The sequence below is a fragment of the Melanotaenia boesemani genome, chromosome 1 (genome assembly GCF_017639745.1).
Source record: "Melanotaenia boesemani isolate fMelBoe1 chromosome 1, fMelBoe1.pri, whole genome shotgun sequence".
Lineage (NCBI taxonomy): Eukaryota > Metazoa > Chordata > Actinopteri > Atheriniformes > Melanotaeniidae > Melanotaenia > Melanotaenia boesemani.
The window spans coordinates 19,351,584-19,370,353 of record NC_055682.1 but is presented as its reverse complement, the minus strand read 5'-3'; the positions used below and the strand labels follow the sequence as shown (position 1 = coordinate 19,370,353).

Here is an 18,770-nt window from a genome sequence, read left to right as displayed (position 1 = left end):
AGGTGGTTGACTAGGAAAGGAGCCAATGGTAAATAAGCTTGCTTATTTACTTCCTCTGTGTCTAATGACAGCACAAATTTTTAATTAGAATCATAGGAAGGGTAAAGAAAAAAATATAAGAATATTTTTACATTAGGGTTGAGCACAAACACAGAACACAATAGCAAACAACAGTACATCACAATACTGATATGCCAGCGATTACCTCAACCCAACATCCCTGAAATAAGGAGGGCAGATGAGGAGAGTGGTCAGACAAGAACATGCAGTATAAAGATAGAGAGCCTGACTTGCAGGCTGTTAAAGTTGTGAAATTATAGGATGAAAAAAAAGAGAGGGTGGAGAGGGGGACAACTCATGAACTTCAAGTTGTTGATGTGTGCTTTCAGTCTGATTCAAGGCATGCTACTCAACCACACACTACATGAGCACAATCACAACAGAGTTTAGGCAGATATGATTAAACTCATTTGATAGTGTTCAGAAATAAAACACATGCGCACACGCAAACACGTGCACACACACACACAGGACAAAGTCCACAGTTAGCAATGTGTCAAAGTGTATCCCCTTTGAGCCCACTACCACCCCTGCCCAACCTGTGACCCTAAATGGCAACAACGGAAATGAAACTAACCTCAGTAAAAAGCTGCTACGAAGAAAGCCCTCCATGTCAGCAGGTGGGGTTCTGGCAGGAAAAATCACAGAAAACCATTTTCACTATGAAATGGGTAATAATCGAAAAGAAGAGCAGGGAGAAAGAGGGGAAGAGGGGAAGAAAGAAAGAGGAAATGAAAGAAAGAAAGAAAAGCACATCATACATCTTCCTCTTATACAAGGTCTTATGTCTTTAATTAAAGCAGAAATATGACTAGGAACCCATCCTCTCTTTTTATGAACTGACATCATTAATTATACCTCTTTCCATCGAGGGAGTGGATTTGCATACATCGGTTTGCACTGAGAGCCTGATGATATGTTTGCATCAAATAAACTCTGCCTACTGATCTCTATACAGCCCATTTCCACCACCGAGTGCAGATATACGCATGTACATCTAGAACTGTAACCACAGATTCAGTCTGTTCAGAGTAGCCGGCGGTGGTCCAGCTGCAGCCCATGTGTGGCGAGGCTGCTGTGGCTTCTGGGAGCTCAGCCGCAAGGGACCCAAGCTGGGAATCGCAGCACCAATGAGGCAAAAGGATGTGGTCATGATGTCACCACTTGCATGGGTCGTTCAGAAGCCTTACCCACAAAACACTGGAGACACATGGCTAAAATTGACTTACAACAGGTTTCCATTAGGCTATGTTACTGGTCTGTGTAATATACCAATTTTATTGTGTTAAGACTGGCTGAAAATTGATTAGGACTTGCATGTGCAACTTGCTTTTTTTAAGTGGTAAAAAGGATCAGAAGTTTAAAGAACAGATTTGTTAGTGGAATGTTTTTCACTGGTTGAAATTTAAATGTTTCTTTCAATGAGCCTTATTTGAAACTTCTCAAATATGGCAAAAATATAGTGCAAAAATATTTCTGGCTTTGTATTACACCATTTCAACTCAACTTATAATCTCTCTCCTGTCTTTTTATTACTTTAAGTTCAGGAACTATAAAAGTCACACCTAAATTCTTGCTGAGAAAATTACTACCATTGAGAAGAAAAAGAGTATTTTTTAACTCTTTCATATTCCCTCTTCTTCATTATAAAAATAAAAGAAAACACAACAGCCAAATGATATCTCAGCTCTTAAACACCTTAAGTTTTAGTGACATGGGTGTAATTTGGCATTCCCCCCCTCCTGCTCTCTTGGCTTACGAGACAAAGCCTCTGAGAGAATGGAAAGAATGAGCTGGGCCCAAGGACACTGTGCCTTTCAGTCTGGCCAGCACTTAGCGAGGCTGTGGATCCACAAGGCCCAGAGGGCTCAGCTGAGACTTTTCTCACAATAAGGTGTCTGGGGAGGCGGGAGTGGCATAGCCAGGGGTACTGCAGCTCTGCTCTTTTCTCCACTCAGTTGGGCCCAGCGCACATAATACCATCACCATGCCACAGCACACCAAGTCAGTGACAACGTGAGAAAACAGCCGTCAAACAGTGCAGAGCAGATCAAGCGTGTCTCCTCACTTCTCTGAGTGTAAAAAGCACACATACTCTGTAGCAGACACACACACAAACCAAAACAATTATCAACACAAATATTAATCCCATCTAAACTTGAAGCTAATGCAAACAGTATCTCCAACATACACAAACAGATTTTGTTCTTAAAATGTTTTGGATTTTAAATAAAAACTTATTTTGCAAGCACAGAAGACAGAATGAACAAAATGTACTTTTTAATCATCTGAATCTGTGTCTCCTTCAGCTGGCTTGCAGGAAAGCAAATAAAAAAAAGATTAGGCCATGCTCAGTTTCTATCTTTATCTTTGGTTGTATTCCACAACCCTTGTTTCACTCTGCTTGTGTTTCCTCAGCTGTGCCTGCTGTCTACGGTTCCATTGTGGTCAGAAACAACTGAACATAGACTAAGAAAGCAAAGGTGCGGTTTGGAGAGCAAATGCCCAAACTAAGGAAAAAGTGATTGAACCACATTGTCTTTGCTCTTCTCTGAACATACATGCACACATACATACACACAAAGAATGTCTTGTCAATTAAGGTTCTGCCACCATTCAAGGGCAGAGAAACAGGGAGGATAGACATCCCCATGTTGGCCTGGACCAGTCTGAGCAGCACAGCATCCCTTTTGAAGAATAAGCTTCTGCCAAAACCTGCCACTGCTTAACCAAGTCTCCCACCATCTGCAACAAATGTGCTCTATTAAAGCAGTACCATATGGACAACAAGCTAGCTATTAACACAGCTTCAGCACATCCCCTTTTACCTAGCCCAGATTTCAAACTTCCAGTCAAATTGACTGCTGATTTAATGCACCGCCAGCAGCCATGTGGGTCTTGGCACGAGACGCCACTCTCAGTCCTCAGTTATTAACAGGCTCACGTAGTGTGCGGCCCGCAGCGAGACACAGAACTCCACTCCATAGATCCTACCAGTTGCTATGTCCAAGTCTACTTGGTATATGTTTTAAAGAAACCCACGTGAGGTAATGTATCCAGACAGAATACAGAGAATAAAAGTCCGGACAGATCCAGGGACTACAACCTTATGAAGACCAATGAACCAGAGCTCAAAACATAATTGTACTGAGTGGAAACAAGCTTATGAAGTAGACCGGCCTGCAGAGACACTGCAGTGGCAGCCTAACTGGTGGCTTATTGCTCAGTTGTTCCAAAGTGATTGAGAGTGAATTTGCTCCTGCTGCATGGATCCAAAATGGCAGTTATTAACCCTGCAGGATGTGGGAGGTAAGGAAAATGGTGTGGGGAGGGGGGGGGGACTTTAATCCCTGAAGGCCAGGCGGCCATGTTAACGCCTCACCCTTCTGAGTCACAGGGTGACCCACCCACCTCTCACAAAGCCGTGCTCTCTTCGCCTCAACCATGACGCCACGGCTGTGAGCCCTCTGTTCTGTGACCGAGCCTACATTCACACACCAAATCAATTACAGTTGTACGGTTTTAACCAAACTCCAAAGTTCAGTAAATTGTGTTTATTTTCTGGCCTCATGTTTAGAATTCTTCTTTTTGTTTTCTTTTAAAGCTCAGTTAAGAAAATTTGCATTAATAATATTATTAGTAGCATTATTATTGATACACATTAATCAAAGGCTTATTGTTCCCCAACATCTGTCACTTGTGTCCTTATGCAAGTTGAAGTGATGAGCTAAAGACTGCTGATGATAATCTAATTAAATAAGTCTCTCAATGCTCTCAGCAGTGCAGTACTATGTGTGAAAAGGTATGATTGGTTTGGGAAAAAGGCGATTGAAAGGTGTGGGGGTGGGGGCCCTGCTTTACACCAACACCCACGGAAAAAAAAAAACAAAAAAAAAACAGTGATACCTGGTCTAACACGCTGACACACACTGTATGCATACACACCTTATGTGCAATACAGTCACACACAGACACCTTATGTTTCCTTTAATAATGGCAATGGTGTCCCAATGACCCCCCCCCCCCCCCATTACATACGCACACACTGCAAAAACATGCATGTTACACATGCATACACACATCTCAGTCAGAGTTGCCAGATGAGTAGTGAATTAATTTGTGTGAGCCACTCCAACATTAGAAAGGTGTGTTGAAAGGTGTCTGCTCATGTTTCAAATTAAACGCGCTGCTGGTCAGCATTAGCACCTCGCCACCCGTCGGCAACTGACACTTAGGGGGCTGGGGGGGATGGGAGGAAGGGGGGGGCGCCCATCCGCCATTCACACTGGAATAATTAGAACATGTCAGGAAGAATTAATTTCCTCATTTTTCAAAAGGATACACAGAAATTACCATGTTATTATATGACAGGGTCCCTGGGAGGATTGGATTAAATTTGATTTCTTGTGCAGCCCACACAACAAATTAAAGTCATAAATAAGATGGAAAGAAGCAGGCACAGAGCATATGTTTATGGCAATGAGTGAAGCCAAGGGAGCAGAAACAACTATCTTCATTTCATTTTATTTAAATCAGGCCGACACCGTGTGTCTGAATGACAGCAGTTGCTAATAGGCAGAGATTAGAAACTTCTTGATATTAATGCAGAGATCCAATAATTTCAACTAAAGCAAAGGAACGTTAAGTGTTTATACGAGTAGATGAGCCCATTCTACACAGCTATGCATACACATACGCTCCATCCTTCAAATCCTTATTTAAATCATGTCATTTATACGTAAAAAAAACGGCCTTTTATGTTTCCAATGTTATAAGAAATGCACTTTGGTTGCCTTGTATTTAGGTAATGTTACAGGTAGTATTGCTGCTGCTACTTGCAGAAGGATAGTTGCTTATGAACCATGTGCTGTGCAGCACTTGTTTGCCCTTTATTTGCTTTTACTTTAATTCCTTTACAACCTTTGTCATGCACGGTCTTTTTAGATCCATTGTGTAGTTGTTGACATATCTGCACATGTGACACATTTTTGAGAGATTTTATTTTGAAAGATTTTGGTCAGTGAAATTTGTTTATTTGAATTTCTAAAATGTCTGGTGTAACACAATTCTTCTTTGTCTTTGTATTATGTAAACATGCTTAGTTTCATTGGGTGGAGTTAGTTTGTCCACAGTTATACCTGATGTAAGACATCTGCAACGGTTATGGGCCATATTTAGTGGTGTTCCGATCGATCGGACACCGATCATTATCGGCCGATATCCGTAAAAAAGTATGTGATCGGTGTTCGCCGATCAATGCCTTTTGTTGCCGATCACAAAATCTGACCACCTATATTTCCTACTCTGCAACCTGCAGAAGCGCTGCGTGCAGTGTCATAGCTCCCGCGTTCCTCCACAATGTGCATGCGCGCGGTTGCAAATCCAAAGCAAACATGTCTGCCGTGTGGAAGTTTTACACTGTGTGTGAGAGTGATGTAAAGTTTGCATCCTGCAACACGTGCAACGCAAAAGTACATCGCGGGGAAGTACGTCAAAATCCTTCAATACAACGAATCTAATACGGCATTTAAAGAACAAACACTTGACGGAGTACGCTGAATTTTCGAGGCTCACTGCACAGAATGAAAGGAAGACGCTGGTGCAGCCAGAGCGCAGCTAACGATTACCAACACTCGTCCGTATGAGCGTGACAGTCAAGCAAATAACTACAAAAATAATTAAGTTAATCGGCCTTGACGACCAACCGTTCTCAGTGGTGGAGGACGCCTCTTTTACTTGGCTTTTTTTTGGCAATATTAAGAATTTGTTTTACTTTCTTATTTAGCCTGATGAGAGCCTTATGTGTTTTCAGTCTGTTAAAATATAGTACTACTGATTACTGAAAGATAGCGCATTGTACTATGTACATGTTATTGTCTAAATTAGGGGGATTTTATGGTTCCTTTTCCACATCAAATAGTCAGCAGTGCTTATAAGAAAATTACAGCCAATCCATGTGATTATCGGTGATCGGCAGTGATCGGCACTCGTGGGTAATCGGTATCGGAATCGGCAACAAAAAACCTGATCGGAGCATCCCTAGCCATATTGTTTGTATTGTTACTTATAATTGTTTGATATTAGTCTTAAATCAACAGTGACATTTAAATGATATTAATAACGTTACGTCATACAGTCAGAATCTTACAGATCTAACAGAAGTACAAGCTTCTAATGAAAATGTGTTTACAAAATGACTCCACAATGCTCAGCTTTGTGTATTGTATCTTTCCAGAGAAGACAAAAGTTCTATTAAAGGACATAAAGCCTCTCAATCAGAATAAAGAAAAACATACATTTTTATAACAGATTAAGAGTGTGATTAAAAGATTTTTTTTTATTTATTAATTTTTTCATTTATTTATTTATTTTTTGTCAATCACAACAATACAACACTATTTCTCTCATCTTTAGGCTCAGGTTAGAATGGTTATTGTACCATGTAGCACTGTCTTGGCTTGGTAGAGTTTTTCAGCTCTTGTGAAACAGGCTGTCATTAGAGTCTAGTAGTCCCCTGGGTACCACAAACTTTAAATAATTTGTGAATCAATTAACTGGCTACTCTCAACGCAACAGGGATTTCACACTGCAGGGTCGTGGTGCATTATCAGTTGGAGACGATTCATGGCTTTTTGGGGGAAAAGCTCATGGCTGAAATCATTAATTCATTATACTAGACTTTTAGTTATGCATTACTTTCTACAGCTGGGGTAGCAAGAAGATTAATAGCATGTTCTTTCGTCCTGTTTTCTCACAGGAGTAGCTTCTGGATGAAACGTTGTCCGACAGTAAAAGTGAACATACCATGACAAATAGCAAAACATCTAAATTATATTTGTACTCCTAAAGTCTGTTTAACCTTATAATAACATTAATACATCGAGGTTTAGATCTATTTTTTTAATGTTTCAGTGTAGACTAGATAACACCCCAACCTAGTTTAATAATGTAAAATTTGTTTCAAAATGCTTCAAATAAAGTTATTAATCATAAAGTCATTTAGTCAAGTTTAGGAAGATAGAGTTTAGGAAGATAAATAAATATGCACGTTTTACACATTTCCACCAGGTGATAACATCCTAATTCATAATTCCACTCTGGGATCCTCTGAAGTAATTGGTACTGATGAAATTAAAATCTCTGTTAGGCAGTCATTGTCAAGCAGTCTCTGTTCAGCATATTGACCACAATCATTGGAGGGTCAGTGGACTGAAGAGGCTGATTTGATAAATAATAGATGGAGAGTAACCATTCAAAGGTTATTCATTTTCATTTTATGATGAAGTGCTGTTTATTTAATTTCTGACAAAATGTCTCCCCACATCCCCTCAGTAGAGGCATCATTACCAGACTGAAAGACAGTGTGGCTGTGGCTTATTAGATAAATGGCACATTAACAACATGCATCTAGTCAGATGGTCTAACATACAGTACTCTCAGGTGTTTGCAGATAAGATTGCTTGAATATAATTAAGCATGTTATACAAGCAACACAACTCAATTACAATCCAGTCACATTCTGAACTTAATTAAACTTGCAGATTAAATTATTCAGATTCTTGATTGTAAGATGATCCAACTAAAAGTGAGTGGAACATTACTGCTATTCTGTAACACATGCTGCCATGTGACTAATAACTTTGAAAGAACCACTAACTATGACCATTTCAGTGTTGAATCTTTATCATTAAAACTTTGGGAGTCAGTTTAAGTCCTGCCTTGGTTCTGATGGATCTTCCAGAGACTGCAGATTGATTTAATGCTTTATCGTAACTCTCAATATTGGTGAACTATAACAGAGCTTCTGCTGACATCTTAAATGGGAATTCTGCTTTTGTATACATCATATATATATATACATATATATATATATATATATATATATATATATATATATATATATATATATATATATATATATATATATATATATATATATATATATATATATATATATATATATATATATATAGTACATCTATTTCATTTGTTTTTCATACTTTTGATAGTGTTTGATTTTACCAGTGTTTGAATCCTTGTAGTAGTAGTAGTAGTAGTAGTAGTAGTAGTAGTAGTAGTAGTAAGTATATTTTGAGCACATACAAAACCATTACAGCAAGGAAAATTCCAAATACAAAAAAAGAAAAAAGGTCCAAATATACAATTATTTAAACCATTAAAAAAGAACATGGGCAGTGATTTTCAGGTTGTCATTATATTATATTGTTATTACTATCCTATTACTGATAAGATTATTATAATTATTCTTATTAATGTTGATTCATAGATCTTTTGATATTTTTTTGATATTATAAAATACATATGAAACACTTAATGGTGTGTGGCTAAGGGGGTGGGATTGAATAAGCATTAGCTTCTTCCATTTTCCTTTGGAAAAAGATTTTTTTTCCTTTTTGTATATTCCTTTGATTTTGCTTTCCTGTTTTTTAATTAGTCTTTTGTTCAAATAAAACTTTCAGTCAATCAATGTATTTCACTGATATCTATGCTGTGCACTTTGATTAATTTGATATCTTTTATCTGACTGACAACTGGCTGTTGCAATCCAACAACACTAACAGGCAGCAGCAGAGATGGATGGCAAGCAGACAGGTGCAGGTTCATCTGAGCAGAAGACATTGTGTGATGTGAAATGGCATGATCAAACAATGGTAAATGGCCATGAACTTTGAATTCAGAAAGACGTTTCACAGCTGTTATTGAAGAGCTTCCCAGTCAAATTAATGAGACTTTCGTAGTATCCCCAATGACATTTGAAAGGAAGGAATAATATCAACTAAGTTCCTCACCTTTATTTGTTTAATATCTAAGATACATTTTTATTAGAAATCCTGCACGGCCGCAGCTGTGCAAAGATAGTTAAAGTAATATTTCTGCTTGGAAAATTGTAGTCTGTTCTGCTCTTTTAAAGCATAATGCCACATTTAATGTATGCTTGATAGAGCCGGTGCCTAGTATTTGTATAAAAAAATGTGTTTCTATAACACTAACTGGATTAATATGCATTGGTTATATAAGTAGAACAGGATAATTTATTTTTTAATGAATCCAGTGTTTTTTTATATGTCTGAAACAAATGAATATGCTCATGACTGCTTATGACTGGACAATGCACTACAAACTATTTCAATTTTGATCTCGTCAAATTATTGTACTTCTTAAAGTTTGGTGTAAATCTAATGGTTTAGTGTTGGTGTGAAAAGTGTTGACAGTCATGAAGGCTGAAAAGTGGGACACAGATGGAGAACTGCTGGTTACTGCTGTCAGAATTCAATCAATATTTTGACATTGAAAAAAGAGGACATGCAAATGTTTAAAGATTTGTAGAAATACATAATTTAGCTAATCGTATTAAAGGTTGCACATTTTAGTTTGACTTAAAAATGGAGGAAGTCTGATTTAACCTAAAAAAATGTTAGCTCCCACAAACTAAATGAAAAAAATAAAATTAAAATCAGTACAATGTAGTGATATGAGTAGTAACATGGAAAAGGAAGAGGAAAAGAATTAAAAAAAAGAAAAAGACCATAACAGCATAGAAGCAATACAAAATGTGAGAAAAAGTTTGAAAGTCTGTGAAGGTTTGTGAAGGTCTGTCAGTAACTTTGAGCTTGTTACTGTTAAATTGTGCATGCATTGTGTGCCTATCTAATTGTCCACCTCATTTAATGCAGGTGTTCGGTGTGGGTGAAAGACAGCAGGGGTGCATGACACATGTGGCAAGACAGAGACAGCTGAAGAGACAGTGATACTTACAAAAACTGAAAGACTCAATCCCCAGCTTCCAGTGATCACTGGTCAGTGGATTCTGAATTCATGTAAACAACCTAAAATGTAAACACAAATAACAGACTTTTCAGTTGTGTCCTTGTCTGTAACATCATTTAACATAAACTCCACTAACATAAAAACAACATATGTTAATGCTATGAAAGACTTTATATGGCTTTCATTTAATTAAAAATACTGTGAAATTTTGGATTGTGGGGATAAAATAAGCAAGGGTCTTTACAGTATTTACCTACATCAGAACAAATATGAGAAGACAAGAAAGAAATTGGATCATAAAAACAGTTGGCTGAGGATCGAGACTCCACAGCTAAACTAAAACAGCTTCCAGTGCTTGCAGCTGTTAGCAATAGGAATTTGTTCGCTACAATGTTTAAAATCTACATCTGCAAGATCTACAAGATGAATGCTACCTCATTCATCTTTCTTTCAGTCTGCAGATTTCACCAGTTTACAGCTTTCATATAACCAGTTGTTTTATCAAAATATTCTATCTTTCATCAAGCAATGACTGTTTTACTCCTACTATCTGTCTCTTAAGCCATATTAAATGGGGAAAAGGGGTTTTAAAGAAAGTAGACCCATCAGCGTTGAGTCAAGTGCGAGTCAAGTGAGTCAGAAGAGGACACATCTGGAAATAATTGTTGTAATTTATTGCCTATGTTTGATCCCTGATATCAGTGGTTTGCGACAGATGTTTGATGTCTGTGTTTCAGACTTTATGACATTAACTTTTTCTAGTTGTGTGTGTGTGGATGTGTGTGTGTGTGTGTGTCTGTGTGTGAGAGAGAGAGAGATAATTTCTCAGCCAAGATGATCATGGATTTTTACTCTCAAAAAGATTTTTTTCTGGTCAGATAAATGTTCATTAAAAAAAAAAATCAAACTCATATCTATCTGTAATTAGGAAAAACAACTGACTAGTCATATCATTTAGTTTGAAAAGTAAAAAATCTCCAAGCTCATTCATGTTAAGTTTCTGCCATTATCTTGTTTTTTCACAATAAGCCAAGATCTCATTACCAGCTGATAAATACAATTAGCCTAACTCAACCCTGCCAATTAAACAAGGCCAAGGGATTTTTAAGGTCACGCTTAACTGATCTGTCACTAATTTACACTACGGCATCTTAGTCTTCTATTACCAGGGCCAATAAGCCACCACCAACAAGACTGGGTAAATATACAGCATTGTTGTCAGAGCACAGCACAGTCTGCTGTGTGGGAGGCTGGAGGGCTAACAGAGTGAGACGGGTCTGAATGTGGCAGCCTTGAGGCTGGATGCAACAATGGGAAAGAGGGGACCCTGGTGACCCCAGCCAAATAGAAAGCTGCTCCAAACAGCAGTGTATTGTGGCCACCACAAAAATGATTTTTGCTCAAAGGCAGTGTCTTTGCATGTTCTAACAATACAAAAAATTTTAAAAAATCTTTTAATAGCAAAAGAAAGAAAACACATTGTAGTTATAAGCAAGCTTATTTAGATACAAAAAAGATTTAGCAGAAATTGTTCCAAGAAAGGAGCAACATTACAGTCGTAACATGAATAGATTAAAGTCGAGTCCTGCCTTTCAACACTGTTTAACAGTTGTTTTAAACTGTGCTCCAGATGTAGCCACCCACTCCTGTATCACATATGCGCACACGCGATTACTTTATTTTAGTGACCATTCAGTCTATATCAACAGTCCCTGCCTGCTGAAAAAACCACATCACATAAAAGTAATCCAACATAATCTTTGTTGAAATAAAGAAGACCTACATAATTACAGAGTATTATTATCAACAAACCTTTGAATTAATAATTTGATGTTAATTGAGAACAATGACGTACATAAAACATGCTGAGATGTATTCCTTATTCACTGGTTATTTAAGTTAATTATTTGCGTGAGAGCAAAAATATAACAAAAGGAATTTATAATTGCAAATAATGAGGGAGGCCCCATTATGTTTTTAATTAAACAAATCAGAGAATCACTGTGATGGAGTAAGCCATCATTAACTGGCCCAGCAGCATGTGTGAGCTTTCTTCATGCTATGAGACATATCGAAAGGCAGGAAACATTAAACATACACTTTATTACTAATTACAAGATTAGCAGTATTACAGTCAACCCAAATTTTAGATAAACATATTCACACCAAAAGGGATGTTTTTAAAAGTTTCTTTTTTTAACATGAGTACAACTGGTTAAACAAGATGAGTAAATTGTTTCTAATGTCAGTAACAACGGTTTATACTCAGTGCAGTGTAGAGAACTGGAGTTACATCCATCAACTACAGCTAGTGGTCAGCAACTGGCGGCTCACAGGCCAAAATCTTGCAATCAAAAGAAATGATTGCAAGCGTTTTGTTTCAATGCGCAGACACATGGTGCTGTTTACAGAGCTATGTTAAAAGAACACATTGGCCCCTTTAAGGTTGAGAGAGAGAGAGCGAGCAGAGAAAGTCGCTGTGAAAAACTGCCTGTTTAGCTTTGAATGTTTTGCCACCAGCTTTAGCAATAAACACCACACAGCTCTTCTAGTTCCACCAGTGTCCTGGGTAAAGTGAAAGGAGCTTACCCTGAAACTAGTTGATGATTAATGAAGTAATCACCTCTCCAACACCTCCCAAGCTCAGTTTGGAGGTGAAAGCAGGAAAGTTTAGTGGCTGTTTCTGTCTGTTTCTTACTAAATCATCGAAGAACTGTGGCACTTTAGGAGCAAAAAGACCAAACGGAAAGATGATAAAAAAAAAAAAAGCTGGTTTTGTTTTTGTTGAACGGTGTTGTGGGCACGGTGTTTAGTTAACCATCTTGTTTTAAAAAAAAAAAAAAAAAAAAACTTTGCCAGCAAGTTATTTCTGTCAGTTTCATGCAAAACATTATGAATGGAAAGATGTTTTGCACAGACGAAATGAGCAGTGTCACTTGCACAGCTGTGATTGAAAATGCGTGCATGTTCTGTTGCCATCAATGCCAGAGCCAATATACCCAGTATCGATGCAGAATCATTCAACACAGGAGTGAATGCCTATTGCAGTCAAATGCCAGATGTTAGAACAGGAGGGGGTTGTTTTAATTTAAAAAAATATTTTAATCTAAAAATATTTTTATTATTTTCTTTCTTTTTTCTTCTTTTTTGATGAATTAAAAAAATTGGGCCTCACTTTGGGAACAAAGAAATGCAAAGTAAACTACTCTCCATTTGTGATGAAATGCTCTCATTACCCTGAAAATACTGGAGGTTTAGCTCTAAGTTACCAAAATCCAAATAGACTGAAGCAGTTCACATCAAAGAGACAGAGACAGAGAGCTCACAGCCACCTGTGGCATTTCTGTCAAAGAGTGGCCTTTTCTCTTGCTTTGGCTGCATAGCTTACACACACACACACACACACACACACACACACACACACGCACCAAGGAATACTTGGAAATGCAAAAATACAACCATGGTCAAATTGCCATGGTCAAACTGAAGCCTTTCGTGTGGAAATAAAACTATCATTTACACCAATGAAATTAATTTAAAATACCCAAAGTTATACACATCCATAGTATCTTAACTCCTCTCTTTCATTCATACCGTTTAAAAAATACAGACTTTTTACCAACATTTGTCATTGTTCAAATGTATGCCATTATGGTGGATTCAAAACTAGATTCAAACTACAAATTTAACCATTTATGTATCTTCATTTTTCATGCAAGAAATACTGTATGTCTGTGATGAACTGGCGAGCTTTCCAAGGTGTACCCTACCTCTTGCCTACTAATAGTTGGAATAGGATGCCGATTTCCTGCGACCCTGAATTGGAATAAGTGGTAGAATGAATGAATGAATGAAGTATGCTGGGATTGCTATTTGAGCTCTAACCTCTTGTGCAGAAAGTAAAGGAAAGACTCAGTTTCAGATAACTGAACCTTCAAAGTCAAGCATGTGTTTATGTACAGCGTGGGCTATGCTTGATTTAATTTTCCCTGTCCATAACAGACAGCTGTGTTTTTCAGCCATCATGTGACAGTGGCTCAGCATCAATAGAAATCAACACAGCTCTATGCAGCACAGAGGAGACCAATCACCGTTCTGGCCTAATTTCAGGTTGCAGGTTGTTTATTATACTCCACTTAGATGACCTGGATTTCCTACAATTTTGACACAATAGATGTCTATATGTTTTACATTTCTGTAGCATACTATACACATGTGCTGTAGTTGTATGTGGATATGCATGAGTAAGCCTAAACTTTATCCAGATCTGCAGCATGTTAGATTCTCGCCCCCCACCCCACCCCACACACACACACATTCCTCAGTTCCAAATCCTCACTCTCCACATGCATCCAAACATACTAAAGTAGGAATTCTGCAGAGTTAGTTATTTGGACAATAGAGGTAATCTATGCCATCAGCAGACTGCTCCCTACCTGGATGCATTATGGTTATCTCTGTAGAAGCAGCAGCTACTCAGTCAGGCTGGGGGCTGCATGAGGGAGTTTGGGATGCAATGAGGTGAAGCTGTAACAGTGTTCCAAGGGGAAATAGGGTTGGCGGGTTGAGGACTTAGAGGTGAAGCGCAGAACATTCTGGCAGAAATTGTCTGATATTTTAATTGAACATGAGAGATTTCCCGTTAAATATCCAGTTCCACGAAGTCAATTCTTTCTGTAGTAGCATCATCTGTGAAATATGAAACGGCAGCTTCCATGCAGTGAGTAATCACTGTAGCCAGGAGTGAGCAGACATTACTTGTCAGGGAATAGGCAGAGTTCAGGTAAACTGTGGACATACAAAGTGTGTTCACTTTTTGCCGTTTTGATGCACACAGCCCTGGATGAACAAAAAGTTCAGCTGAATGTTGTTAGAAAAGACAAGCTATATTTCTACAGGAGCTCCACCGCATCATTGAGTTATTTGGTGCTGGAAATATGGTCAGTCACATGCAAACAGCTGTTTCATGCTCCAGCACACTGTTAACTGTCACAGCCGTACAAATCTCTCCCTTCTCTTTTTTATCTTTACCCTCTGTTTCTTCCACGCTGCTTTTTTTCCATCTCTGCCTGATCTTACTGACACTGAAATTCACACCAGATACTTACAAAATGTCTTGCACTGGCGTGTCAAGAATGACTACCGGAGTGTCACTCCAGTTAAAATATCTTTGTCGAGAGTGAAACAGTGACCGGCGTTTGGCAGAGCTGACCTGCAGTAATGTCAGATAAAACAGAAGAAAGCTTCACTCTTGAGCAGCAGCTATTCTGATACAGATACAGTGCTGCGGCTGAACAAGGCTTTCGTGTGCTGCTTGGCAAATACATTATCTGTCATTTCCTCTGTGTCAAATAACAGGGATAAAAGTCTATTTACTGAGCAACTGGGTTGAAGTAGGGTGAAAGGGGAGAAACGACCACGAAATTGAATGTTTTCCTCCACGGTGGATGGCTTTCAGTCCCTGGTGCTCCTAACAAGCAGCCATCCAACCTATCGGTTCTTTTATTTCTTCTTATGTATTTTTTGCTCCAAAGACTGAAGACAGAGAATGGAGAATGTGCTTGTTTTTTGCACACTAAAGGAGGCCTCTTTTCTTAACTTCTAAGACATACACACACATTTTCTTTTTTCCTTTCTTTTCTTTGTGTCGTTCTCATTCGGTGTGGGGCTTTGTGTTTGTGTATATGTTGGGGGCAGGGGTATGAAAACAAGTCTCTCCCTCTCTCTCAGGTAATGTGTTTATTTTCCTGGACCCATCTTCTAGTTTACTGCATGGTGGCGTTTCTCCCCTCTTATCGCCTGACCCTCGTGGGGCACTTTAGCCCCTCAAATCCTGTTCACCACATACTGGTTTTAGAATCTGTGAAATGAGTGCTAGAGAAGCGTGGCCACAATGTCTGCCTGTGTTGCTACTGGACTCAAATGGGCTCGGAGCTTTTTTGTCCAGGGAGATGCATAAATGGAAGTTTTTAACACCTCAAAGGAGGCTGGGCCTTTGTGGAGCCACACTAGAGAAGCCTGCCAGTCTCCCGAGGAGGTAGACACACTGAGTGCTGCAGGACAAAGAGCTGGAGGAGCGGAATCAGCAGGAGCATCACTCTGCTTCGGGCACCAGACAGACACACACACACACACACACACACACACACACCTACATATATAGCTGCAGTTACATACAGTTCATAGTGCACATGCACACAAACAATTACAAAGGATGGAATGATGTGTTCCTAACTGCTTACAAACAAGATGATGAAAAGAAACAGTTTTTATAAATCTATAATAGTAGTTGTATTATGTTTTACATCTGACTAAATTTGTATCATATTTGTAGTGCAACATTGTTACAGATGGAAAAATCAAACAGCCAGAAGCAATAGCCAAATAATGAGGGGACATGAATATAAACAGTTTACCAGTAGATAAGAATCAACATACAGTGCTAACCGTAAATAGATTCATGTGATTGTACAAACACACACAAAAATATACAAGCAACACAACACTATTTCATTCTTATTGATTTCAGCTCTACTGTTTGAAAATAATTTCCTTATTTCCATCCCAATTTCCTTATTGAAATTCTTTTTTTTTTTTGTTTTGTTTTGTTTTGTTTTAACTCTCGAGTACAGCCCAACAGCTGGCATTTACAATCAGTCTTTATGTTGTTTAGTAGCATTTACATGCAAATATGTCTGCCTTGTACAAAGGACTTGCAACTTCTGTCAGAAGCAACATAATCAACCTGCAATTGTCTCCTGGCTCTGAGTGGTTTCCAATGACAAGGCCTAAGCAGACAGCATCTGTATTCAAATGATTCCCTATTTCAGGCAGAGTTTAGTATGGATATTTTCCAACGCTACAGCAATAAAAAGGGAAAAAAAAAATCAATCACATGGTGAATTAAACCAGAAAGAAAACAACTGATCCATAAATGATTAGGTTACAACAAGACATTGGACTCCACAAATTATTCAGCATTTTCCTCGTTTTGAGGGGAAGCAGGGGCGCACTATTTGAAAGTGGTATTTTCCACAAATGGCCTGTTTTGCAGTTACACTCTTGAATGAAAAGAATGAGATTTAGCTGAAAAATAATTGCTTTAGTTGCACATTCAATACAGCACAGGCAGATACAGTAATTTTAGGTGTAGATGGGAGAAATCTTAATGTTTTAAGTCCAAAGCAGTGGGCTCAAAAAAGCTAAGGAAATACTATTGACCATGATGGAAAATTATTCTGTACAACTCTTCACCATATACAGTAACATAATGAAAACTGAAATCTAAAAGTCAATTCAGCTTGTAATCTTTCTTATTTGGTAAACAACTAAATCAAATTTATGAAAATGATGATTTAAAGGTTTAGAAAGATTTAAAGGGTGTAAATGTGATCATGGTGTGGGCATATGCTTTGCTCTGGCTCTGTTGCCCCCATGCAGTCATTTGAACAATTAACATTATAACCTCTGTTTTTGCTTTTAATTTACAGAGGTCATTTATCTCTTATTGAAACCCACAATTAATAGCAGTGTTTGCAAATGCAAATGAGTCCATTTAGGAGGAGGGAAAATGATCAGTTTGAGAATATTTCTGCCTTCTTAATCTTCTAAAGAGGGAAATGATTTAAAAGGAGGACACAAATCTCCAGTGACATGGCAGGAACTGTAGGGCACTTTCCTCTCTCCCTCATTTCCCGTTCTCCCTTTCTCATCTCACTATGTATCCCTCTGGCCCCCATCCCCATTTCTTTCTCCTCCTAATTTACCTCGCCCCTTTTTCTCCCCGAAGGGGTGGAAGGGCCAGGAGTAAGAGACAAGGAGCTCAGGGCAAGGCTGTACTTTGCTTGTCCCTTCATAGGAAACAAATGTAGTGTTTAAGCCACTGATCACTGGTCTAATTGAATTTAACACTCCTTTTCTGGATTAAAAAAAAGGGCCTTTGAAATGAAAGGTCAAATTACCGCTACAGTCAGGCAATAAATAAGTCAAACAAGGTAAGAGGTTCTTGCCAGCATATGTTAGTGGCAAATTTAATTAGCAGAAAACAGGAAGCTTTTCCACTTCTATGCTGTATTGAAATAAAAGCAGTGGTTGTGTCCCAGTTGTGCAGAATAAAACATGTAAACCGTAACTTTTCACTTACGCTCATTATTTAAAGTTAAGTTGTTCAGAAGATACATTACATTATTCTATATGTGCAAATACAGGAACACTTTACAATTCAAGATACCCAGTCTTAATCTTATAATATTAAATATTCATAGCAATTATGTGGATAATTAAATAACATGGAGTAAAGGGTTAGGGGCAATGGACAAAATTGTTGACCATTAGTCTTTGCACTTATTGTGCATGATTTTTCTCCATTATGCAAGATACCCTATATGTCTATTGTCTATTGACTGCAGCACAAAGAGAGGAAATAGGCATAAAGTATGGCTTCAGTCTGGACTAGAAGCACAGAAGGTGGCCAAGCAGGGCACAGAACAAGAGAATGAGAGAGTGCTCTACACCCAACAGGCTACAATGTGCCCTTTGTGACATAATACACTATGCACAGCAGATTGTGGAAAATACTCCAAAATTTACTGGTTTGCATATCCAGCAATAACAACTGACATCACAACCAGTGCCATATATTCCACGTTTTTGGACATGCTTCACATTTAGTGGAGAAGGAGGGGGGTAAGAAAAACACTGTCAAGCAGTTATTATATTCCCATCATGTCCTGGGAGCCCATTACAGCATGGCACAAGCAACGGTAAAACTGAGAAACTCAGCAAGCTGAGGCTGCAGGCGGAGGGCTAAGGAGCACTTAGGGCTAGCAGTAAAAACCTGCTGCACACTGTTAAATGTACAAAGATGCAGTTCAAACCATTTGTACCAACAGATTAGATGTGTTCAAGTTTTGGTTGTCTTA

General features: G+C 38.4%; 1 protein-coding gene across 3 annotated transcripts in view; it reads right to left on the bottom strand.

Annotated features, from left to right (window-relative positions):
• The window catches only part of sox6 (SRY-box transcription factor 6), a 132,160-nt gene that overhangs the window by 101,683 nt on the left and 11,707 nt on the right, over positions 1–18,770 (bottom strand). For 2 of the 3 annotated variants that reach the window (XM_041975742.1, XM_041974990.1), the window contains exons 2-3: positions 9,838–9,908; positions 638–688 (exon numbers count right to left, since the gene is read on the bottom strand). In XM_041975742.1, the coding sequence (XP_041831676.1) occupies positions 638–672 (35 nt within the window). In that variant the 5' untranslated portion in view covers positions 673–688; positions 9,838–9,908. Of the gene's footprint in view, positions 1–637; positions 721–9,837; positions 9,909–18,770 lie in introns of all 3 variants that reach the window. The other variant, XM_041974231.1, reaches the window with a different exon arrangement.